The sequence below is a fragment of the Pygocentrus nattereri genome, chromosome 1, assembly GCF_015220715.1.
Source record: "Pygocentrus nattereri isolate fPygNat1 chromosome 1, fPygNat1.pri, whole genome shotgun sequence".
In the NCBI taxonomy this organism is placed as follows: Eukaryota; Metazoa; Chordata; class Actinopteri; order Characiformes; family Serrasalmidae; genus Pygocentrus; species Pygocentrus nattereri.
In genome coordinates, this window is record NC_051211.1 from 25,648,461 (window position 1) to 25,674,512 (window position 26,052).

The window sequence follows — 26,052 nt, forward strand, 5'->3', positions numbered from 1 at the left end:
ATAAACGTTGTTTTTGCAAATATTCACTCATTTTGAATTTGATGCCTGCAACACGTTCCAAAGAAGTTGGGACAGGGGCGTGTTCACCGCTGTGTTACATCACCTTCCCTTTTAACAACACTCAATAATCGTTTGGGAACTGAGGACACTAATTGTTGAAGCTTTGTAGGTGGAATTCTTTCCCATTCTTTCTTGATGTACAACTTCAGTAGCTCAACAGTCCGGGGTCTCCGTTGTCGTATTTTGCGCTTCATAATGCGCCACACGTTTTCAATGGGAGACCGGTCTGGACTGCAGGCAGGCCAGTCTAGTACCTGCACTCTTTTACTATGAAGCCACGCTGTTGTAACACGTGCAGAATGTGGCTTGGCATTGTCTTGCTCAAATAAGCAGGACGTCCCTGAAAAAGACGTTGCTTGGATGGCAGCATATGTTGCTCCAAAACCTGCATGTACCTTTCAGCATTAATGGTGCCTTCACAGAAGTGCAAGTTACCCCTGCCATGGGCACTAACACACCCCCACACCATCAGAGATGCTGGCTTTTGAACTTTGCACTGTTAACAATCCGGACAGTCCTTTTCCTCTTTGGCCCGGAGGACACGACCATGATTTTCCAAAACAGTTGTGGACTCGTCAGACCACAGGACACTTTTCCACTTTGCGTCAATCCATCTCAGATGAGCTCGGGCCCAGAGAAGCCGACGGCATTTCTGGGTGTTGTTGATATATGGCTTTCGCTGACAGTGACAGTTTTAACTTGCACTTGTAGATGGAGCGACGAACTGCATTCACTGACAGTGGTTTTCTGAAGTGTTCCTGAGCCCATGTGGTAATATCCGTTACAGAATGATGTCGGTTTTTAATGCAGTGCTGCCTGAGGGATCGAAGGTCACGGGCATTCAATGTTGGTTTTCTGCCTTGCCGCTTACTTGCTGAGATTTTGTTCATATTATGGACTGTAGATGATGAAATCCCTAAATTCCTTGCAATTGCACATTGAGAAACGTTCTTAAAACTGTTGGACTATTTGCTCACGCAGTTGTTCACAAAGTGGTGAACCTCACCTCATCCTTGCTTGTGAAAGATTGAGCCTTCCAGGGATGCTCCCTTTATACCCAATCATGACACTCACCTGTTTCCAATGAACCTGTTCACCTGTGGAATGTTCCAAACAGGAGTTTTTTGAGCATTCCTCAACTTTCCCAGTCTTTTGTTGCCCCAGCTTCTTTGGAACGTGTTGCAGGAATCAAATTCAGAGTGAATATTTGCAAAAAACAACAAAGTTTATCTGTTTGAACATTAAATATCTTGAATTTGTAGTGTATTGAATTGAATAAAACTGAAAACGACTTGCAAATCATCGTATTCTGTTTTTATTTATGTTTTACACAACGTGCCAACTTCATTGGAATTGGGGTTGTACATAACACAAAAGCATTAAAGACTAACACAAATATGTACATATATTTTTATTTTGAATTTGTGCATTACAACCAGATTTGCTTTCGTTAAGAATAGAACACATCCACATACATTTCAAACCAAATGAACAGGTAAATGCAAGTCAAATTAGAATGTGTACAATCATGAGGGTTTTGCTGAGCAGATGAAAGAAAAGATAGTAAATAATCCTAGAACAGTACCATTATTTACACAGCAGTTAGACCCGGAACAGCTCAATGTACTTTACAACCCTGAACCATAAAAATTCTAATTAAATTAAAGCAAATTAAAATTGAACTAATGGGAAAACAGAATTTCTATGTATAAGTATTTAAATGTCATAAAGAAACACCAAACAGTAAACAGGACAGCAACTGAAGCAAATGCAATGAAGAAAACACACTTAAAACAGCAGTGGTTAATGAAACGTAGACCTAGCCGCTTACAACTGTAAATCCTACAAAATTGGAAAATATTGCAAATTGTGCTTTAATAGTGATTTAAAAGGAGCTTCAGGCACTGTAGATCTAAGACAGAACAGGAGGCTGTAACAGCATTTAGGGAAAAATACAGAATATGACAATAATTTTGTGTAAGGATTCAGTATCTGCAGATCAGGATGTCCAGGAATTTTGAGCATCATGATTATTTGTCCTTCTAAAAAGTCAAAAAGAAAAAAGTAAGCACAAATATTTTCCTGCATATATGATAGTCATAAATGGTACATGAATTTTGCTGGACTTGGAATAAACAAATGGATTATGCAGTTTTTTATAAATTTTGTGTAAAGGAAACAAATTACCTTATCGTTTGGATCTGATTTGTTGGTTTCTACTGAAATGGGCACACAAATAAAAATGTAAAATTAACTTTACATAGTTCACACAGTACTTAGAAAGATTGTGTATTGCAGTGCAACGAATGAGTGTGAAAAAAAATTTGCATGCCGTCTGGAATAATCTGGATTTCTACATCAAAGCCCCTAAAATATGGATTCATCCTTATCTATGTCAGTGGTTCCCAATCCTGGTACTAGAGTATCTCCTGCCTTCACATTTTAGTGTTTTCCATGTTCCCAAAACACCTGAGCCAAAGAATAAATTAATTAACAAGCCTATCCTGAGTAGACGTGGGTGTGATGGCACAAGGAGAAAATGTGCAGGACAAGGGACAGGAACTTACACTTGTATGCAGCAGTTTGAAAACCCCCGGTCAAATGACGTTTTAATGATTTTCTTAGAGTTATTTCTAAGCTATAACTCTATAAATCAAAATTTTTCCCCAGTATACTACATTAAGCAAATTATGCATCAAAACGTGCAGAAGTGCAGAGAATATGCACTTTTTCACTTAGATAATGTGCAAAACCAGCAATTTGAGCAGGGACACTGAAACATTTGTATACATCTTTACATAATAATGGTACATAGTCTCCTTTAATAAACAACAAACAAAATTTTATTGTGATATTTCTTTAAATCTTTGAAAGAAAAAGCATGTCAACTCTTATTTATTGATTTACCCCTGTACTTTTGATCATTGTCACAGGACAACAGGGCGCCATGGATAGGGCTGCCCACCACTCCAGGCAAATGTGCTTTCTGCCCCCTAGTGGGTGTGCTCACTAGTGTGCATGTATGTGGGTGTTTCCCTGCACGGATGGGTTAAATGAGGAGGTCTAATTCCACAGTGTGCAAACACAGAGACAAATGGTTCTAAATTCAGAGGTTTTAGTAATGATTTGTTTTATCAAAACAGTTCAACAATGCTGAGTTCTTTGCATTTGTAAGCTAATAAACTGACAAATCCAGATTCCCAATAATTCACAATGTTTAAAATGTTGCAGTATCCTGTATCAAGCTAAAGTTTTTCCTGTTTACCACTTTCAAATTTAAATTCAATTTGCAGCCTAATAAACACACAGTAAAGTGTAGCTTACCTGTAGATTTGAAGGTCCAGAAAAAAACCTTTATCACACCATACAGAACAAGTGCCACAGCAACCATTGCCATGGAGTCCTCTATGGAAGGAGCACTGACGCCTGAAAAACAAAGACAGAATACATTTTTAAAGAAATCTGTAATTAAGAAGGTCATTAAAACGTCTTGTGTCTGGCAGATACTGTATAATATTTTAAAAAAAAAAAAACTATATATATATATATATATATATATATATATATATATATATATATACACACACACATATATATAAACACCCAATATATATGGTATATATATATATATATATATAAATATATATAAACACCCAATCACACCACCCCATCTTCACAGCCCCTGCATCTCCACATCCTTTGCTAACAGATCGTGATACCGCAATAACATAATGTTGCCTTTTTCCACCCAGCAATAACATCATGATTAGCACGAAGGCACTCATCAGATAACCCACCAATGATGTTCAGTGTCACACTAGCGCGTCTAGATCCTCCTTGGTGATTGGCCACGCAGGTGACCTCACCACCACGGCCAAGACCCAGCTTGGTGGAAGACAGCTCTAGACGAGTGCTCTGGCTGTAGGTACCATCAGTGGCCTGCCTGTGACCTGTCACACTGCCTTGTCCAAGGGATCGCCTTTTACCATCAGCTCCCGTGAATTCCCAGCCCAGGTTCAGAGAAAGAGGCGAAAATCCAGAAGCCTCACAGTGAACTGACACCACTTGCCCAGGTGCAGAGAGGGGAAGGGGGGACGGATAGATGGCAAGAGATGGAGGCTCTGTGAGGAGAAAGGGGAGGCAAAGACATAGCCAGATGAAGAATAATATTGAAATTAATATACTAATATAATAAATATATAATACTATAATAAACTAATATTGAAAAGTTATCTTTATTATGGTAGAAAGAGAGAACTAAATATTGATTTACACAATAAATACTTTTCTTAAATGTGTGTGCCACAATTGTTGGCAAGACTAGAAATTCTTAAGAGTGAAATGTACATTCCTACTTATATATTCCCACTCATTTAAGTTCACTTGAGTGATTAGGAACACTTAAATTGTCAGCCTTCCTGTTTTACTAGGTAATATATATATATAAGACAGAATACAGGTCAAATGCCCTCAGCAGTCCAGCACTGTGAGAAAGAACAGGAAATACAGCAGTGATGTGTGACAAAAGATTGTTGAGCTGCACAAAATCAGGAAATGGTTACACTTGAAGATACCACTTTCCACCATCAGGGCAATTATTAAGAAGTTTAAAGCAACAGATGTAAGTCTACAGTGACATATGCCTATAGTGTAGTGAGAAGGATGGTTCAAATGGACAAAGAATCTCCAAGGATTATTGCTGGGAATTTGCTGAAACTAGTTAGGTTTTGGGGTCAAAGCATCTCCCAAACCACAATCTAACACCACCTATAAATCCACAAGTTGTTTGTGGATGTTGCCAGAAGAAAACCTCGATTGTAAGGGCCAACAAAATCAAGCACCTCAGTTTGCCAAACGTTACTGGAACTTGGGGAAAGTTGGGATCTGTGCAAAATGTAAATACAAACAGAATGCAATTATGTGCAAATCATTTAAACCCCATATATTAGTTTAAACTAGTACAAAGAGAACATATCAAATGATGAAACTGAGAAATTTTATTGTGTTATACACACACACACACACACACACATATATATATATATATGTGTGTGTGCCAATGTAAAATTTGATGCCAATCTTTCACAGAGTGTTGAACCCCAACACAGGGTATAAGAGCATCCCAGTGAGTCTTTCAGAAGTAAAGATGATAATGGGTTTGCCACTCTGTGAAAGAATGTGCAGGTAAATAGAGCAATAATTCAAGATTAATGTTCCTCAATGTAAAATGGCAAAGAACTTGTGGATTTCATCATGTACACTACATATCATTAAAAGATTCAGAGAATCTGAAGAAATCTCTGTATGACCTCAAACTGTTGAGCAGCTGAATTCTCATATCAAGCAAAAATTTAAATTGGTATAGCAATATAGCTGGTCTCATCAGTTCCCAAACACTTAGAGAGTTGTTAAAAGAAGAGGTGATGGAACACAGTGGTAAATATGTCCCTCACAACTTTTTTGGATCATGTTGCTGGCATCAACTTCAAAATGGCCATATATTTTTCAAAAAACAATAAAATGTCTACTTTCAACATTTGACATATTGATCCATTTGATCATTGCATTTTATTGTTATTTACATTTTGCACAGCATCACAACTTTTGTGGAAACAGGGTTCTACTTCAAATTTTGAATGAAAGATTAAAAAGATAAACAATAAAGAATGTTTTTTACATCCTGTTTTGCTCATGTTTACCATGGGTACTGATATTTGAGGACACTCTATATAGTGAGTAATTAAAGTGTGGAGTGTAGTCCTTTGAGTTTAAGACATAATATTTTAAGACAAAACACCAGTGTGTGTATGATATACAGTGCAGTTGAGGCAACATTTTTACTGTGGATCAATCCATTCTCGTTTATGAGGACACATGGTTACTACTTTTAACTTGAATGGAACCTTGGATACAGCCAGCATTGTGCCATTTTCTCTGCTATAACAGCTAAGATGGCATTTTATTAGATCCGTTATGAGTTGAATCAGGCATGTGGGAGCAGGAAAAACACTGAACTATGTTATGGCCCTTTATAATCAGGTGTAAAGACATCTTATCCAATTTATTGAGACATGCCCCTAATACTCACTAACAAAATGTCAAAAAACATACCAACTATCTCCAGTTCCATGGCCACCTGAGCCAGAAGGTGTGGTAGGTAAACGGTGCAGATATAGGTCCCAGAATGCCTTACTTGAGCCTCTTCCAGTACCAGAGATGCGTTTCCTGACTTATAAAGGGAGGTGATGTCCAAATCGGCACCTGTCTCCAACGTGTCAGCAAAGCGATCAGTCTTGCCGTCATAGGCTATAACCAGCCTCCCTTCACCCCGGAACTGGTAGCGCCACTCCACAGCAAAGCCAGAACCATGAAGTGGGGAGGATGGGTCTACCCAGAACCCACAATCTAAAAGAACGGGCTGCCCAAGTCTAGCACGGATTGAGGCAGTTTTACTGGAGACACTGAGGATTACTAAGCGAGAGAAAGGATGAAAGAGAGAGAGAGAGAGAGAGAGATTAAACTTTGTCTTAAATTCTGCTAGTCTACTCATTTCCTTTCCACAGCTCAACAGCTAATTCAGAAAAAAATAATACATTTCTCACTGATTTAACACATGACGTGTCTCCTGATAAACTAGGTCAGGCAAAGTCTAAATTAGTGGGCCATACAGAATTTAAAATATACATCAAAGAATAAGTAGAATGTTCATGATCTTATTTTCTGTTCAACCTTGTGCAAACAAGCCTGTGCAAAATATGCAAAACCACCTTACCACTTGGTTCCCTAGAAGCAGATGATGCTCGCATCACATTGGACAGTGTTAGCTGTCCATCAAGGCCCTGTGCCGCTACAGAAAACCAATCAGCATCCAGGTAGGTGGGGCTCTGGGCTGTCTCAGTGAGTGCTGCAGCCCATTTTACCATAGATGCTTGAGGAGTGAATGGGTTTATCTCACATTGAGGTCTGGTTAGAGAGCCTTCAGGCGGCTGGAGAGCAGGGCTGCAGAAAGTGGCAGCAGGGTCTGAGAGATTTAAAGTACAGTTACTGTGAAATTGGTGGACAGTGTTACCATATGCTGAAACACTACAACCCAGGTATCTATATTTAGTTCTAGTCACTCACATTTGACAAATTGATTCATTTGATCATTACATTTTATTTTATTTCTATTTTGCCCAGCATCACAACATGTTTTGGAAACAGGCTTGTACTTCACATGAAGGTTAGATTTTTGTTAATATTTTGAATGAAAGTTCAAAAAGATAAACAATAAAGAATGTTTTTTGCAGCTTGTTTTGCTCACGTTTACCAGGGGCATCGATATTCGTGGAGGACACTTTAAGAGTGAGTAACTGAAGTGTGGAGTGTAGTCCTTAGAGTTTAAGACAAATAATATTTGAACACTAATATACTCCTGTATCTTAGGAGTGAAAAATGTCAAATCATGCGGGTTACAATTTGGACTATGACAAAAACTCAGTGGTCACTGTTTAAACAAAGCCTTGCAAAAGAATTACTACAAAAACAATACGTTTAAATTAGTAAAACCACCAAATTATTTGTCATTCTTCTTTTTATTGAGTCTGTCATGTAGTTCTTCTACAGCAAGCTCACACAGGTTAATACTAACCTATGACGTGGTAAATCCTGGAGGGATCGACATCTGATGGAGGTTTCTGTTGGGTCTTCTGACTATCTGGGTCTGTTCTGACATAGATCATGGACTTCTCTTGGCTCATTGCAGCGGAGAAGCCCCCTCCACGGCCTGGCTTCTCCTGCACAAACCAGCACTCCAACACCGAACATCCTGAACTAGAGGCTGTTACAAAGAGACAAAATGGCCTTCAAAGCACACAATCACTTATATGTGAAATGTTATAAAGGTAGACAACAGCAAAAACGGGTTAGAAAGGCGGAAAGTTAGGCTTACACTGGAAATCTCATGGTAGGTCAGAATTTAAAAGTAGTTTATTTTATGGTTATAAGGCAAATCATGTGTAAAATCATGCTTTACATCACCTACTGAAACACCTAGCACGTTTTTAGACTGTCTATAGACATGCTTTCAACACTAAAAATCCACAGGGGCAAGCGATTGTACTTTATGCTTTTATAGCGACGAGTGCCTCTAAGACTACAGTAAGCTAGAGCTGCTGTAGCTGGTAGCCTACTTACCACCGACGAACAATGCAAAGGCGATTACAGAGATCTTGTAAATTGTCGAAACGTTAGACATGTTTTCTTCGCTCGATGAATAATCAGACCGCTTGTACGGGTTTGGTGTCACCAACAGACACCGAGCACACACGGACTTCCCCGAAACACCCAGACGAACTACATTTCGGTTTCACTTGGAAAATGCGGACTGCGCATGCGCGAATTTGCTCCGGGGCCAGCTCTGACTCTGGTTGAATTTGCGAGATTATGGTTAAAACCCAACGAGTCACGAAGTGCAGGGATAATTTTTGCGGGCAAATTCAGTTGATCGGGATCCAAGAGGCCGCTAATTAAAAGGAAAAATCCAAGGTTTCTGTGTACTTTGGATATGTTCACAATGTCGCCACTAGAGGGCGAAACAACTTTATTTAAATCCTTTCTTCAGTCAGGAGGGTTGTGTCCAAAACTGAAGGCAGCTGTCTCTGAGCCTTGCTGCCTGCGTTGTCCTCTGTGTCAAAGCTGGTGTTTTCTTCTGTTTTTTTCTGCTCGGCGTGTACACAGACGACTTTGGAATATGTAAGGCAGCAAATTATACGCTGCCTTCAACATATGGAGGAACCCCTGCAGGCAGCATTCGATGTGCACCTCACTGATGACCTCACCTGGTCCCTCCACACTAACACTATTGTGAGATCTGCACAATTGTTTGGTCTGCATCCTCAGATCCTCACCAGCTTCTACAGATGCCCCATAGAGAGCATCCTCACGGGCTGCATCACTGTCTCAGACAGCAGCTGCACTGCCTGTGACCGCAAGGCCCTTACAGGAGTTTTGAGGACGGCAGAAGCCATCACAGGCAGCAAACTACCATCCAGAAAGATCCGGTCAGACAGAAGCCACCCAGCACACGGCCTGTTCACCACCCTGCCATCAGGCAGGAGATTCTGCAGCATCCAGGCTAGAACAACCCGGCTAATGAACAGTTTCTACCCACAGGCTGTCAGGCCTCTGAGCAAGCTGTGAAGCTGTGGGTCCTTTCCCAACTACCATTTCACCCAGACACTCTGTCAGTATTATTATCATATCATATCACTGATATGCACAATAACACTTCAACACTAAATCACTTTAAATAACAATAACACTGAGTCACTTAAGCCACTTTAAAATGTATATATTCTTCACAGATTATCCTACAGAATACAGAAAATCCACAGATATTGTTTAATATAAATATACTTGTACATATCAGATATGACTTTTTCTCCTTACATAGGTCCCTCCTGTCTCTATATTTTGTGTATATTTAATGTATTTCATTTTTATTTTCTTGTATTTTTATTTAATTTACTTTCTGTAGAGTGATTACCTGAGCGTTGTCACAAGTATTTCAATGCAAGAGGGCAAATGACAAATAGACTTGAAACTTTTATACAAGCTTTAGGTTCGGGCATGGTGATTACTTATACAGAATAATGTATGAGTAGGAAGAGTTTATTATGTTTCAGACACAGCCATGATTTCTCTCTAAGTCTGTGTCCAGTTTGGGCTGTTGTTACTGTGCATTAGGCTGTCAGTGCGTGAGGCTGTGTGTACTGTGTCCGAGTGTCTGTGTGAGAGATGGGTACTGTGTCCGAGCGTCTGTGTGAGACATGGGTACTGTGCCCGAGCGTCTGTGTGAGAGATCGGTACTGTGTCCGAGCGTCTGTGTGAGAGATGGGTTCTGTGTCCGAGCGACTGTGTGAGACATGGGTATTGTGTCCTAGCGTCTGTGTGAGAGGTGTGTACTGTGTCTGAGCGCCTGTGTGAGAGATGGGTACTGTGTCTGAGTGAGAGGTGTGTACTGTGTCTGAGTGTCTGTGTGAGAGGTGTGTACTGTGTCTGAGTGTCTGTGTGAGAGATGGATACTGTGTCTGAGCATCTGTGTGAGAGATGGGTACTGTGTCTGAGTGAGAGGTGTGTACTGTGTCCGAGTGTCTGTGTGAGAGGTGTGTACTGTGTCTGAGTGTCTGTGTGAGAGGTGTGTACTGTGTCTGAGTGAGAGGTGTGTACTGTGTCTGATTGTCTGTGTGAGAGATGGGTACTGTGTCTGAGCATCTGTGTGAGAGATGGGTACTGTGTCTGAGTGAGAGGTGTGTACTGTGTCTGAGTGAGAGGTGTGTACTGTGTCTGATTGTCTGTGTGAGAGATGGGTACTGTGTCTGAGTGAGAGGTGAGTACTGTGTCTGAGTGTCTGTGTGAGAGATGGGTACTGTGTCTGAGCATCTGTGTGAGAGATGGGTACTGTGTCTGAGTGAGAGGTGGGTACTGTGTCTGTGTGAGAGGTGTGTACTGTGTCTGATTGTCTGTGTGAGAGATGGGTACTGTGTCAGAGCGTCTGAGTGAGAGGTGTGTACTGTGTCTGAGAGTCTGTGTGAGAGGTGTGTACTGTGTCTGAGTGTCTGTGTGAGAGATGGGTGTTGTGTCTGAGCGTCTGTGTGAGAGGTGTGTACTGTGTCTGATTGTCTGTGTGAGAGATGGGTACTGTGTCTGAGTGAGAGGTGTGTACTGTGTCTGAGTCTCTGAGTGAGAGGTGTGTACTGTGTCTGAGTGTCTATGTGAGAGATGGGTGTTGTGTCTGTGTGAGAGGTGTGTACTGTGTCTGATTGTCTGTGTGAGAGATGGGTACTGTGTCTGAGTGAGAGGTGTGTACTGTGTCTGAGTGAGAGGTGTGTACTGTGTCTGAGTGAGAGGTGTGTACTGTGTCTGTCTGTGTGAGAGATGGCTACTGTGTCTGAGTGAGAGGTGTGTACTGTGTCTGTGTGAGAGGTGTGTACTGTGTCTGAGTTTCTGTGTGAGAGATGGGTACTGTGTCTGAGTGAGAGGTGTGTACTGTGTCTGAGTGTCTGTGTGAGAGATGGGTACTGTGTCTGAGTGTCTGTGAGAGGTGTGTACTGTGTCTGATTGTCTGTGAGAGGTGTGTACTGTGTCTGAGTGTCTGTGAGAGGTGTGTACTGTGTCTGAGTGAAAGGTGTGTACTGTGTCTGAGTGTCTGTGTGAGAGGTGTGTACTGTGTCTGAGTGTCTGTGTGAGAGGTGTGTACTGTGTCTGAGTGTCTGTGAGAGGTGTGTACTGTGTCTGAGTGTCTGTGTGAGAGGTGTGTGTACTGTGTCTGAGTGTCTGTGAGAGGTGTGTACTGTGTCTGAGTGAGAGGTGTGTACTGTGTCTGAGTGTCTGTGTAAGAGGTGTGTACTGTGTCTGAGTGTCTGTGTGAGAGGTGTGTACTGTGTCTGAGTGTCTGTGAGAGGTGTGTACTGTGTCTGAGTGTCTGTGTGAGAGGTGTGTACTGTGCCTGAGTGTCTGTGTAAGAGGTGTGTACTGTGTCTGAGTGTCTGTGTGAGAGGTGTGTACTGTGTCTGAGTGTCTGTGAGAGGTGTGTACTGTGTCTGAGTGTCTGTGTAAGAGGTGTGTACTGTGTCTGAGTGTCTGTGAGAGGTGTGTACTGTGTCTGAGTGAAAGATGTGTACTGTGTCTGAGTGTCTGTGTAAGAGGTGTGTACTGTGTCTGAGTGTCTGTGTGAGAGGTGTGTACTGTGTCTGAGTGTCTGTGAGAGGTGTGTACTGTGTCTGAGTGTCTGTGTGAGAGGTGTGTGTACTGTGTCTAAGTGTCTGTGAGAGGTGTGTACTGTGTCTGAGTGAGAGGTGTGTACTGTGTCTGAGTGTCTGTGTAAGAGGTGTGTACTGTGTCTGAGTGTCTGTGTGAGAGGTGTGTACTGTGTCTGAGTGTCTGTGAGAGGTGTGTACTGTGTATGAGTGTCTGTGTAAGAGGTGTGTACTGTGTCTGAGTGTCTGTGTGAGAGGTGTGTGTACTGTGTCTGAGTGTCTGTGTGAGAGGTGTGTACTGTGTCTGAGTGTCTGTGTGAGAGGTGTGTACTGTGTCTGAGTGTCTGTGTGAGAGGTGTGTACTGTGTCTGAGTGTCTGTGAGAGGTGTGTACTGTGTCTGAGTGTCTGTGTGAGAGGTGTGTGTACTGTGTCTGAGTGTCTGTGTGAGAGGTGTGTACTGTGTCTGAGTGTCTGTGTGAGAGGTGTGTACTGTGTCTGAGTGAGGGGTGTGTACTGTGTCTGAGTGTCTGTGTGAGAGATGGGTACTGTGTCTGAGTGTCTGTGTGAGAGGTGTGTACTGTGTCTGAGTGAGGGGTGTGTACTGTGTCTGATTTTCTGTGTGAGAGATGGGTACTGTGTCTGAGTGTCTGTGTGAGAGGTGTGTACTGTGTCTGAGTGAGGGGTGTGTACTGTGTCTGAGTGTCTGTGTGAGAGATGGGTACTGTGTCTGAGTGAGAGGTGTGTACTGTGTCTGATTGTCTGTGTGAGAGGTGTGTACTGTGTCTGATTGTCTGTGTGAGGGGTGTGTACTGTGTCTGAGCGTCTGTGTGAGAGATGGGTACTGTGTCTGAGTGAGAGGTGTGTACTGTGTCTGAGAGTCTGTATGAGAGATGGGTGTTGTGTCTGAGCGTCTGTGTGAGAGGTGTGTACTGTGTCTGAGTGTCTGTATGAGAGATGGGTGTTGTGTCTGAGCGTCTGTGTGAGAGGTGTGTACTGTGTCTGATTGTCTGTGTGAGAGATGGGTACTGTGTCTGAGTGAGAGGTGTGTACTGTGTCTGAGAGTCTGTGTGAGAGGTGTGTACTGTGTCTGAGTGTCTGTATGAGAGATGGGTGTTGTGTCTGAGCGTCTGTGTGAGAGGTGTGTACTGTGTCTGATTGTCTGTGTGAGAGATGGGTACTGTGTCTGAGTGAGAGGTGTGTACTGTGTCTGAGTGCCTGTGTGAGAGATGGGTGTTGTGTCTGTGTGAGAGGTGTGTACTGTGTCTGAGTGTCTGTGTGAGAGGTGTGTACTGTGTCTGAGTCTCTGTGTGAGAGATGTGTACTGTGTCTGAGTGTTTGTGTGAGAGGTGTGTACTGTGTCTGATTGAGAGGTGTGTACTGTGTCTGAGTGTCTGTGTGAGAGATGGGTGTTGTGTCTGTGTGAGAGGTGTGTACTGTGTCTGATTATCTGTGTGAGAGATGGCTACTGTGTCTGAGTGAGAGGTGTGTACTGTGTCTGATTGTCTGTGTGAGAGATGGGTACTGTGTCTGAGTGAGAGGTGTGTACTGTGTCCAAATGTCTGTGTGAGAGATGGGTACTGTGTCTGAGTGAGAGGTGTGTACTGTGTCTGATTGTGTGAGAGATGGGTACTGTGTCTGTGTGAGAGGTGTGTACTGTGTCTGATTGTCTGTGTGAGAAATGGGTACTGTGACATCACTTGTGGCCGTTCGACTGAATGTTCCCAATGTTCTGCCATTCATTTCCTACATGAATACCGCCTTTAACGACAGTTTTATGAAAACCGTGTATTGGATCACTTAGACAAGCACAAGCAACCTAATTGGACATACCCAGCTGGCATTTCAATGCTGAATCAACATTGAATCAACGTTAAATGTTATGGTTGAATCAACATTGGATTTGGTGTTGATTTTGAAAAGTGAATCAACGCTGGTATGGCAATGTTGTTTCAACGTTGTACTTTCAACCTTGAATAGGTGCTGCAGTCCTCAAAACTTTCGTGGTCCTAACTCGAAAACTGTGGGATGAGAAACATTTAATTTTTTCAGCATAGAACAATAATAAAAAGAATAAGTTTATGAGGAACAGCAAGTTGGCTTTTCCAACAACAACAACAACAACAACAATAATAATAATAATAATAATAATTATTATTATTATTATTATTATTAACTTAAACTTAAAATTATTATTATTATTATTATTATAAACTTAAAATTATTATTATTATTATTATAAGGAAAAGTTTGTGCAGGTACTTTAAGTTGGCTTTAAAAGGCCAGCTAAATACGTTAAAATGTTGGAAGACTGTCGATGGGTGGTAAAGAGTTGTATAGATGTTGTTTAGATTCGGTTGCTACGGTATCCAGTGTGGATGGTAATGTTTTGCTAGGTGTTGCTATCTTAAACTGCTACCTTAAATTTTTGCTACCTTAAATGTAATCATCACTTAAATTTACTGCCATATTAATTTGACTGCCACCTTAAAATTACTTGCATCTTAAATACATTGCCACTTTAAATTTACCCATGCCCTATGTACACGGCCACCTTAAATTTACTGATACCTTAAAGACACTGGCACCTAAATTCACTGCCACCTAAAATTTACTGCCACTTTGAATTTACTGCCACCTTGAATACACTTATACCTTACATCCATCGCCACCTTACTGATACCCTGAAGTCACTGCCACCTTAAATTCAGTGCTGCCTTAAATGCATTATTTCTGCTGTTATTGCTGTGCATTAGACTGTGAGAATGTGAGTCTCTGTGTGCTAAATAGGTCCTATGATCTTGCAAAGATTTGTGGTGCTAGAGCTCAAAAACTGCAGGAAAATGAAAATGAAAAATGAAAAATATTTTTGGAGCCCAGAATAATAATAAGAAGATTATGATGAACAATAATTTGTTCAACTTCAACAACTATCAATGTTATTTTTCCAAATTATATATTTCTTAAATAAAAAAATTACTTGAAAAATCAATTTTTAATTTAAATTTAATAATTTAATTTTAATTACCCTTATAAGCTCTCGCATATATATCATTGCAATGACATATTTTAGCCTATAGTATGTGTGTGTATGAAATACCTGTACATCTGCACATCAAAGTCACTCTGGGAAGTGTAGGGTCTTATACAGAGATAAACATAATGAGCAGTAAAGTCTATGGCCAAACCACAGCATTTATGAAGTCTAAGAACTTGTCTTTACTGATTTGGTTATGAACATGACAGGTGCTGATACTAAACTGAAGGCTTAACCCTTTTGCTGTGTTCATGTTTTTATTACTCAGTTGGTCTGGTGAACCCACCGCATTATTTTTTATTTATTAATACAGCCATAACAATTTATATAAAAATACAAGATGTTTAAAATATGACAAGTGGCCATAGGGTTCTCTTTTTGCAGCAGTAACCAGTCAGTAGCCTGTCCATGTTGTCCACCCTCAGACACATGCACACATTTACAAACACACACACACACACACACACTAACAGCAGACCATATAGGAGCAGAACAGAGTGAAGGGACACAGCACCTTCTCACTTTTATTCGCCACAGGGTTACCCGGACACATTTGTAATCTAAATGTATTGGGGTGTGTACAGTGTGAAGCCATTGAAAATGTTCTTCACAGAAAATTAGCAAAGGCCAAGGAATCTGAGGTTGAAGTAACAATAAATCATATCATTTTTTCTTTTGGTAAACATTGAAAATGGGTCCCACCGACCCGCAACACCAAACAAAGGTTAAAGCAATGACAGATAGCAATATTCGCTAAGCAGTGACTGGACAGCTGAGAAAATAAAGTGAAAATAAAGATTTTGACTGTCCATAATACTGTGACATCACTCACAGAAAATAAACAAAATTTCATTGGCTTAAAAAATAATGCGGCTTAATGAATATTCCATTTCCATTTTATTGGCTGGGACTGTGCCCATTGCTATGCCCTTCAGTAGGCTTCAATGCTGTGCAGAAATCAATGCTGAGCCTTGTAGTCATTGATGTTTATGGATTTTATGGATTTAACTCTCATGTGGTTTCACTGCAATAAACCAGCCATTAGGGTTGTACTTTGTGTACTTTTGGTGCCGGTCCCAAGCCCGGATAAATGGTGAGGGTTGCGTCAGGAAGGGCATCCGGTGTAAAACTTGTGCCAAAACTATCATGCGGATCACAAATATGATTGCCATACCGGATCGGTTGAGGCCCGGTTTAACAACGACCGCCTCCGGTGCTGTTGACCAGCAGAGTGCCGGTGGAAATTGGACTACTGTAGGTCGAAGACCATCAAAGAGGAGAGGAGGAAGGCAGGTTAGAAGGCAGCGAGAGAGAAGGAAAGGCAGGAGTGTGGAGGTTAGAGTTGGGACTCTGAACATGGGGACAATGACTGGTAAAGGCAGAGAGCTTGCAGACATGATGGAGAGAAGGAAAGTAGATATTCTGTGTGTTCAGGAGACCAGATGGAAAGGAAGCAAGGCCAGGAACATTGGAGGTGGATTCAAACTGTTCTATCATGGTGTAGAGAGGAAGAGAAATGGAGTAGGGATAATCCTAAAGGAACAGCTTGGGGAAAGTGTTCTGGATGTAAAGAGAGTGTCAGACAGGATCATGAGTCTGAAGTTGGAGGTTGATGGTGTGATTTTGAATGTGGTCAGTTCATATGCACCACAGGTTGGTTGTCATTTAGAGGAGAAAGAGGAATTTTGGAGTAAGATGGATGAAGTGGTAGATGGTGTCCCTAGAGAGGAGAGATTGATGGTGCAGACTTCAATGGACATGTTGGTGAAGAGAACAGAGGGGATGAAGAGGTGCTGGGTATGTATGCTGTGAAAGACAGAAATGCGGAAGGTCAGATGGTTGCAAAGAGAATGGAAATGGCTGTGGTGAACACGTATTTTCAGAAGAGGGAAGAACACAGGGTGACATACAAGAGTGGAGGGAGGTGCACACAGGTGGATTATATCCTTAGCAGGAGATGCCACCTAAAGGAGACTGGAGATTGTAAAGTGGTGCCAGGGGAAAGTGTAGCAAGGCAGCATAGGGTGGTTGTCTGTAGAATGAGATTAGAAACAAAGAAGAGGAAGAGAGTGAAGACAGAGCCAAAGATTAGATGGTGGAAGCTGAAGGAGGAGGATGGTTGCAGGCAGTTCAGGGAAAAATTGCAACAGTCCCTTGGGGGCAGTGAGGAACTACCTGATTGATAACGTCTGGTCAGAGGAAAGAAGACAAGGAAAGTTGGTGGTGGAATGAGGTAGTCCAGGAGAGTATTCAGAAGAAGAAGGTAGCTAAGAAAAAGTGGGATAACCAGAGAGATGAAGGAAGTAAGCAGGAGTACTGTCAGGCTAGTCGCATAGCGAAAAGAATGGTGGCAAAGGCTCAGGCCTATGATGAGCTGTATGAGAGGCTGGACAGTAAGAAGGAGTAAAGGACTTGTATCATTTGGCTAAACAGAGAGATAGAGCTGGAAAGGATGTACAGGAGGTTAGGCTGATAAAGCATAGAGAGGGAAATGTACTAGTGAGTGAACAGAGAGTGTTGAGTAGATGGAAGGAGTACTTTGAAGAACTAATGAATGAGGAAAACGAGAGAGGGAGGAGGACAACGGGGGGAGAGATAGTGGATCAGGAAGTGCAGAGAATTAGTAAAGTGGAAGTGAGAGCAGATTTAAAAGGATGAAGAATGGAAAGGCAGTTGGTCTAGATGACATACCTGTGGAGGTATGGAGATGTTTAGGAGAGAAGGCAGTGGACTTTTTAACCAGGTTGTTTAACAAAATTCTGGAGAGTGAGAGGATGCCTGATGAGTGGAGAAGCAGTGTACTGGTCCCCATTTTTAAGAACAAGGGTGATGTGCAGAGCTGCAGTAACTACAGAGGTATAAAGTTGATGAGCCACACCATGAAGGTATGTGAAAGAGTTGTTGAAGCAAGGCTAAGTTGAGAGGTTCAGATCAGTGAGCAGCAGTTTGGTTTCATGCCCAGAAAGAGTACCACAGATGAAATTTTTGCATTGAGAGTGTTGGTAGAGAAGTACAGAGAAGGTCAGAAGGAGCTACATTGTGTCTTTGTGAATCTAGAGAAGGCATATGATAGGGTGCCAAGACAGGAACCGTGGTACTGTATGAGGAAGTCAGCTGAAAAGTATGTTAGGGTGGTGCAGGACATGTATGAGGATAGTGAGACAGTGGTGAGGTGTGCAGTTGGAGTGACAAATGGTTTCAAGGTGAAGGTAGGGTTACATCAGGGATCAGCTTTGAGCCCCTTGTTTGGAATGATGATGGACAGGTTTACAGATGAGGTCAGGCAGGAGGCTCCATGGACCATGATGTTTGCAGATGACATTGTAATCTGTGGTGAGAGTAGAGAGCAGGTGGAAGAGAATCTGGAGAGGTGAAGGTTTTGCACTGGAGAGGAGAGGAATGAAGGTCAGTAGAGACAAGACGGAATACATGTGTGTGAATGAGCTGGAGGTGGTGGAGATGAAGATGCTGAGATTTTCGTTGGGAGTGACAAGGATGGACAAGATTAGAAATGAGCAGATCAGAGGGACAGTGAAGGTGGAGCAGTTTGGAGATAAAGCCAGAGAGGCCAGGTTGAGATGGTTTGGACATGTGTTGAGGAGGAATAGTGGATATATTGGGCAAAGAATTTTGGAGATGGAGCTGCCGGGTAGAAGGAGAAGAGGTAGACCTCAGAGAAGGTTTATGGATGTAGTTAAGGTGGACATGGAGATGGTTGGTGTGAAAGTGGAGGCAGATGATCCGCTGTGGCGACCCCTAAAGGGAGCAGCCGAAAGAAGAAGAAGAAGTGGTTTCACTGCAATATGCTCACCATAGTCATCGCTTACCATGCTAACAGTGACTGCTTTTCATAGATTTATTTAATAATAATAATAGTAATAATAATAATATCTATAATAATAATAACAGCTTTACTTTTCAAGCCGGTGGCATCTCAAAGTGTTTTGTTTTTGTCAGGATCTGTGCAGCTTAACAATAATAGACAAGACAATGACAGATCAAGTCTAAAAGAAATACCAAAGAGACACAGAAATTTATTTGAATGCTGTGTTAAAAAGATACATTTTCAAATGTTTCTTAAATGTCTGAACCGAGCTTGACCATCTAAACAACTGTGGAATTGAGTTCCACAGTGTAGAACCATGATAATTGCCTCTCCATATTTTCTGTATATTCTGAAGGTATTTGCAAAAGGCCTGGATCTGCAGGTCTAAGCTGCTAACATACAAACATTCTGTGATGTAAGTGGGTGCTATGTCATTTAAAGCCATAGTAGCAGAACTTTAAAATCTATTCTGAGAGATACAGGTAGCCAGTGGAGTTCTTTTTAAATGGGAGTGATATGATCTCTCTTTCTTGTCTGTGTTAGGATCTGTGCTGCTGCATTTTGTATGAGTTGTAGAGGATGTATTGTTTTCTTAGTTAGCCCAGTGAAAAAAGCAGTATACTGTAGTAATGAATTCTGCTTACAAATAGATTAACAAGTTTCTTGGTTCTCCTTCCACTGAGAAATATGTGACACACAGCTGGTAAGTCAACAAAGTCATCAGAAGGAATCAAAATGAATAATTGCGTGTCATCAGAATAGCTATGAAAATGTATGTTCCCTAAGGACATCACCTAGAGGTAACATAGAAAGAGAAGAGCAAAGGCCCTAAAACCTTTCTCATCAAAATTTCTTATTGTTACTCTGATAGGCCTCTAACATCAGTAATCATTTACCAGTGGTTAATCTACTTTTGTCCAATGGCAGGCTGCTTTCTTTCTCCTTTTTCTCTACATTCAATATTGTATATTAATTGTAAAATCTTAACCTCTACTCATATTGCTCTTCTTGTTTTATTAATATGCTATCTCATGTTGACCAGAGGAGTGTTTCCCTTCTGAGTCTTTATTCTTTTCAGGGTCTCTTCCTCTTGCTCTTAAGGAGTCACCCTTGGCTTGCTCAGTGGGGCTTGGACCTGGATATTCTGTAAAGCTGCCTTGTGACAACGCTTTTTGTAAAAAACAAATGATTTTTGACTTGATTGACGAATGGAGAAAAAAAACATTAAAATCCCCTGAGGTCCGGATGTCAGTGTCCTCATGGTGAGTCTGCCTCATGAGATATAGGTGGGCTATTTTTCATAATGCAGTCCTGAATTAACACGCATTCGATACCTCAGGACCTGGTTTTCTATAGCTTGCAAAGAAATACATCTTTAAAATGTCAGCATTTAATTTGCAAAGCATCTTTATTATGAATAATATCAGGTGAAGTCACAGAACAGTAATGGTGTTTCAGTGTCAGTATACACACTGGTCCAGGATCAGAACATTCCCTTCCTGTAGCGGTGAATTAGCTCAGACACATCCTCCTTGCACACCTTGATCCAGCCATCTTCTTTCATGTGATACACTAGGAGGAAAAAAGAACAAACACAGGCAAATTAACATTAACAAATATGCATACACAAGTATGGGCCCAGAGATGCATTTTAATTGCACAGCAGGCCTACACTGCTGCAAGTTGTGCATAGTCAAGCTAACCTTTAGAAGTCACAGTTATTACTGGCAAAAACAAAAGCATGCTGTAATTTAATAATAATTTCTTCCTTGTAACTCATTAAAACAAATGTAAAATTGTACATTTGTGTTCAAAAGCAGAAGAGAAGATCAATGCTATTATTTTTTAGTACAATATTGTTCTGTGGGAAAAAATTTTTTTTTTTGCATTTTCCACATTTTTAAGTTAAGTGATACTTTTTCAAGCCCACAAATGGGGAAATTCCACCTCCGCATTTAATCCATCCGTGAAGTGAAACACTACATACACACTAGTGAATACACACACACTAGGGGGCAGCGAGCACACTTGCCCAGAGTGGTGGGCAGCCCTATCCACGGCACCTGGGGAGCAGTTGGGGATTAGGTGTCTTGCTCAAGGACACCTCAGTCATGGACTGTCAGCACTGGGGATCGAACTGGTGACCTTCCGGTCACGAGGCTGACTCCCTTACCTCCAGCCCACAACTGCCCCCCTTATTACTGCTTGACATCAAAATAAATAAAAAAGTGTATACTTAAACCTCAGTTGTGACTGCAATTGAATGTCCTGCATAACTATGTAATTCCAAAATTATAGATTATATAGCCAAGTTACAGTGATAACTCTTTACATGTAAATGTTCATTTACTCACATGCTCACTGAAAGAATCCCGTCACCAACGCATAGACAATCTTAGTATGATATGAATGAATATCACTTACAATTGACAACTCCACCAGAGTAGGCATCTCTGTGTGTGGCATGAGCAATGCCACGGCGACCCAGCTCATATGCTTCTTCCACTGTCATGTCTTCATTATAGCCACTGTCCACTACCCCGTACGCGTAGCTGTTCCCACAGCCCGTAGAAAACATCCGGCCTGAGAGACGTGTGCCGTTATCATCAACGTAATACAGACCTGGACCCTGGGTGGCAAAGCCAGATACGCACATGAACATAAATGTCCACTTTTGGTACTACAGGGTGGGCCATTTATATGGATACACCCAAATAAAATGGGAATGGTTGGTGATATTAACTTCCTGTTTGTGGCACATTAGTATTTGGGAGGGGGAAAACTTTTCAAAATGGGTGGTGACCATGGCGGCCATTTTGAAGTTGGCCATTTTGGATCCAACTTTAGTTTTTTCAATGGGAAGAGGGTCACGTGACACATCAAACCTATTGAGAATTTCACAAGAAAAACCCATCCACTTTCCAGGAAACTGTTCATCTAGGAATGCTCAGACCTGACACCCATAATGTGGTGGTGCACCATCTTGCTGGAAAAACTCAAGGAACGTGCCAGCTTCCAAAGTGGATTGGTCGTCGTGGGCCAGTTGAATGGCCCCCCAAGGTCTCCTGATCTGACCCCCTTAGACTTTTATCTTTGAGGTCATCTGAAGGCAACTGTCTATGCTGTGAAGACACGAGATGTGCAGCACCAGAAACTAAGGATACTGGAAGCCTGTGCTAGCATTTCTTCTGCGGCGTTGCTATCCGTGTGTGAAGAGGGTTGCATTGACAATCCAACACCATGGGCAGCACTTTGAACACATTTTATAAGTGGTCAGAAACTTGTAAATAACTCATGAAAGAATAAAGTTACAACCAAGCACACCATTGTTTTTCTTGTGAAATTCTCAATAAGTCTGATGTGTCACACGACCCTCTTCCCATTAAAAAAACTAAAGTTGGATCCAAAATGGCCAACTTCAAAATGGCCACCATGGTCACCACCCATCTTGAAAAGTTTTCCCCCTCCCATAAACTAATGTGCCACAAACAGGAAGTTAATATCACCAACCATTCCCATTTTATTTGGGTGTATCCATATAAATGGCCCACCCTGTAGTTACTAGCAGACTTTGACTTCAGACTTTTCTGATACCAGTACTGGAACTGGAACCTACTTTCATTTCAAATATCAAAAACACAAAAATATTTGTATTATGTTTAAGTAATAATTCATGCAAAAGAGGGCTACAATACTCTTTTTATACCCGGCCATGTGAGTTAGTTGGTAATTGCTCCTCCAGCTGTCTTTATTAGTACCACTAATAAAGAAAAGTACCACTTTTCAGCCTTTTGTTACCCCGTCATAACTTTTTTTGAGATGCGTTGATGCCATTGAATTCTAAACATTTTTCATGAAATGGTCAAATGTCTCACTTTCAACATCTGATATGTGTTCAATGTTCTACTGTGAATAAAATATGGGTGCATGAGATTAGCATTCAGTTTTTATTTACATTTTACACAGCATCACAAGTTTTTTGGAATTGAGGTCAGATCATGCTCAGATAAACACCAAACTACCCTACAAAAAGAAAGTTATAGCCAAGAACTTGTTTACTTCAACCCTTTAAAAAAACTGGATTATTTTAAATGGAGGAATGGTCATTCCAGCTAGCTATTCATTGGTCTTACACTGAAGTTAGGCTTTTGTTGTAATCCCGTGAACTACTGTTTAACTTAACATCTTCTTGCAGTGCATTCCTGAATAAATTACTTCAATGGGTTATTTGAGTTATGCCATAGAAGTACCACTTCTGTTTCCCCGAAGAACCATATGAGTGTAAAAAACTCTTGAAGGTTTAAAGAATTAATTGCATAAATCTGACAAAACATGATTAGTAACTGGATGATGTAAATGTTGCCCATCAATTAATAAATAATTCTCACATACACTTGCATTCACAGAACATATATACCTTCTTGTCCCAGCCACAGATCATGCTGCCCATGGAGAGGCCCATGCCTCTGTAACCTAGCATCATATTGGACAGCAGCTTGGAAGCTGCAGACACCGAGATCCTTTGCTTGTTCCGCAGCTTGTAAAGCCTGAAGACAAACACAAAACACATACACACACACACAATGACCATTTACTGTAAAACAAATGTGTCCATTTCATATTAAAAAGACCTGGAAGATGTGCACAGGCATGTTCCTTTTAGGTGCTACCTAAGTGGTTTTAGGTCTCTCTATGCAGGCTATGTCCTATAATAAAACAGAACATAAGATTTGTGTTCCAGATGCTCTTGATTGTCTGTTCCGCAGTAAATCTTGGGCACACATTTGATGTAATGCTTTCAGCAGGGAGCGAGACTTATTTTCAGACTGGGAGTTACATTATGCAGACCAGCCAGACTCTACACACGTGAGCAATGTCATTACGTGAGCCTATAGGCTATTCCTAACTGAAGTGCAGTCGTCACTGTGCATATTCCAACTCTTCTGTGGTGACAGAAAACAGTTGCCAATAAACCAGAAAACTGGCTTCACATAAACACAAGCAACTGTACCGTGTTTTCACTAGAAATCATGTGTTTGCTCACCACAGGCACAATGTCTGAGCAGAGAAAATAAGTTAGAATCAGACAGTTGAGATGCACAACGACGAGAAAAACAACATAGCAAACTTTAAAACCTAAACCTAATTATCGAAGGTAAAAGCATATTGCTACGGCAGGCATGAAACACGTTTATGGTCCATTTATGTCTTACCTCCACCATTAGACATCAGCTTTGACATTTTCCTATGCATATCCTATCGTTTGGAATATAAAGGTACTGTATCAAATTTGCAGAAAACCAATGATGATGAGACTTTTTTCCATTTCTTTAAATGTCCCTAGTTACATCTTTAACCACAACTGGAGCGTCAAATTCAACAACTGATCACAACATCATTACAAACTGAAGGTTTGAAGCAAATGTAATAAACTATGTAGAGCGCTGCCTGTTGGGTCATCAAACTAGGTGATATTTTATATCACTATAACACTTATCCTTTTATCTTTTCAATACTTCTATGGCATCAAAAAAGGACCTTTGATAAAAGTATAGAACTAACCCAGACTCCACTGGATAAATTTCCTGACACAGCAAAAACCCTACTCCCCCCACACACACATACACGCACAAACAGGCACACTTAACTGTAACATTATATGCGTGCACCCCTTCCACCCCCAAGACACACACTTTAATTCATGTTCAGACAAACCTGCACTCTTTAGCCAGAAGTCTTTCCCAGTACTGACAGTCTGCTGCACTGCCGGACATTGTGCCCAGCAGGTAAGGGTTGATCTCAATCACTTTATTTGCCTCCTTTGATGCTGTCCAAAGCAGAAACATTAAGATTGGTACAAAAATTCCAGAGTTTGAAATGAAATGCAATTGACAATCACATATGACTTGTTGACTCAGTTGTAGAATTCAGTGGCTTTGGACATATGCAAATGTATTTTTATCTCTGTGTAATAATGTGAGTATGCCTACCAATGTAGCTACCAGCTGAGGCCCTAGAGTCAACTGCCACAATGACACCGTGGCGGAACTTGAAAGCCAGCGTAGTGGTGCCATGGTTCATGTCGATTGATACGCCATCCTCACAGTTGCATGATTTCAGAAAGGTTGAGGGCTGAAAAAAGATTAAGAAGAGTTCCTTTAACTTTGCAATACATTACAAACACTTTGATCTCTTGAGGGCAGGGAGTATATTTTGGAGTCAATAGGCCGAGTTTCAAATGCTTTCACATTTGAGGCCAGTGCTGCCTGGCGTCGTTTCTCTTCATTTCATCTTTGTCAGCTACCTCACTCAACTTAGAATTCAAAGACTGACTTTTTTTCAGATTTCAAATGTAAGACAGTGTAAAACTGTAAGCTGTTCTACGTCATAAGCTACAGGAGTAAAGCCAACAGGGAGACGAACAGTAGGCTATCAGTCTAAACCTCAACGGGGATGCTGGACATTTACTGATTTTGAGCGTGTGTTTGACCAGCCACGAGTAGCCATCTAGGTCAAAACTTTTACTGTGCTCAAACAAAAGCTCAGTAAAGCTCAATAAAAGGCAAACGAAGGATAGATGCATAGATGTTATGTCACATGGTGCCGTCCCGATGCTTTTCAGAACACTATTCACAAACTGGCTCCTATATCAATTTGCAGTACTCATTACTCACGTCAACTCCAACTGGAACAGCAAATTCTTGAGATTTCGCCCCAAAACTGTAGTGATTCGGTCGGTCCACGAGCTGTGCTTGCCTGTGTTTTCCGAATCCGGAAAAGGACGAAAATCCGCTCACATCTAAAAGAGCCATGATCTGTTTAAAACAAGAAATCTTACTGGGTTATTGTAAACGCAGGAAAAAAAACATAAACTCTGTAAAAAGAAAACGAGGTCGTTTTCCCCGGTGAAATATGATCTATCAAAGGACGACAATACTCCACTTTCGAAATCGGAAGATATGCTGGGTGAGATGCTGGGGTTTAGTTTCGGTTATGGTCACGTCTCGCCCTCCGGCTACAATACGCCACGCGTTTTTTCATAAAATTGTCAAATATTAGGAGCACTTCATTTTACATTTGCATTCATCATTTTAGGTTAAAATAATAATAATAATAGGAATCGACGATTTTACAGAAAACAAAAAATACACACCTACCTGACAAGTTTCCCGCAGGACTGTCCAATGGGAGCGCTCGCCTGTTTGCGTCATTAGTTCACAGGGAGACTTCTTGCCTACGGGTTGCGCCGAGGCCGCTGTGAGGTTGGGTGCTACAATAACTTCGGTATAGTTTAGTCATTTTCCTGTTAGATAATTCATGAATTAACAGAATTTAATGAACAAGTCCAGCTTTATCACGTTCGATGTATTTTGCTTAAAAAGTTTATTTAATG

The 26,052-nt window shown here is 41.2% G+C and overlaps 2 protein-coding genes across 4 annotated transcripts; both read right to left on the reverse strand.

The window, feature by feature from the left end:
• Positions 1–1,359: 1,359 nt before the first annotated feature.
• tapbp.1 (TAP binding protein (tapasin), tandem duplicate 1) lies at positions 1,360–8,425 on the reverse strand. Of its 2 annotated transcripts, none has more exons than XM_017708476.2 (8): positions 8,236–8,425; positions 7,691–7,879; positions 6,833–7,081; positions 6,172–6,531; positions 3,858–4,181; positions 3,385–3,486; positions 2,248–2,276; positions 1,360–2,102 (listed from the first exon to the last, which is right to left on the reverse strand). In XM_017708476.2, the coding sequence occupies exons 1-8, from the start codon at positions 8,294–8,296 to the stop codon at positions 2,091–2,093; spliced, it is 1,326 nt and encodes a 441-aa protein (XP_017563965.1). In that variant the 5' UTR covers positions 8,297–8,425; the 3' UTR covers positions 1,360–2,090. The 2 variants fall into 2 exon arrangements, with proteins under 2 accessions (XP_017563965.1, XP_017563964.1); XM_017708475.2 differs by having other exon boundaries at positions 2,248–2,279; positions 8,236–8,424.
• Positions 8,426–20,048: 11,623 nt separating this feature from the next.
• On the reverse strand, positions 20,049–25,881 carry psmb8a (proteasome 20S subunit beta 8A). Of its 2 annotated transcripts, none has more exons than XM_017708470.2 (7): positions 25,817–25,881; positions 25,334–25,474; positions 24,650–24,791; positions 24,375–24,486; positions 23,077–23,206; positions 21,084–21,288; positions 20,049–20,231 (listed from the first exon to the last, which is right to left on the reverse strand). In XM_017708470.2, exons 1-7 carry the CDS (start codon positions 25,868–25,870, stop codon positions 20,143–20,145), a joined length of 873 nt encoding a protein of 290 aa, XP_017563959.1. In that variant the 5' UTR covers positions 25,871–25,881; the 3' UTR covers positions 20,049–20,142. The 2 variants fall into 2 exon arrangements, with proteins under 2 accessions (XP_017563959.1, XP_017563960.1); XM_017708471.1 differs by having other exon boundaries at positions 25,813–25,830.
• Between the last annotated feature and the right edge of the window lie 171 nt (positions 25,882–26,052).

Bases quoted from the DNA above. Each gene is read 5' to 3' on its own strand.
- tapbp.1 (XM_017708475.2), bottom strand. From the start codon at position 8,296: ATGTCTAACGTTTCGACAATTTACAAGATCTCTGTAATCGCCTTTGCA. The intron at 7,880-8,235 runs GTAAGTAGGCTA...TCTTTGTAACAG, and splicing joins CTTTGCATTGTTCGTCGGTG to CCTCTAGTTCAGGATGTTCG. The intron at 3,487-3,857 runs GTGGGTTATCTG...TTTGTTTTTCAG, and splicing joins TGTGACACTGAACATCATTG to GCGTCAGTGCTCCTTCCATA.
- psmb8a (XM_017708470.2), bottom strand. From the start codon at position 25,870: ATGACGCAAACAGGCGAGCGCTCCCATTGGACAGTCCTGCGGGAAACT. The intron at 23,207-24,374 runs GTTTGTCTGAAC...GTTTGTCTTCAG, and splicing joins CTTCTGGCTAAAGAGTGCAG to GCTTTACAAGCTGCGGAACA. The intron at 21,289-23,076 runs GTATATATGTTC...TTTGCCACCCAG, and splicing joins TCTGTGGCTGGGACAAGAAG to GGTCCAGGTCTGTATTACGT.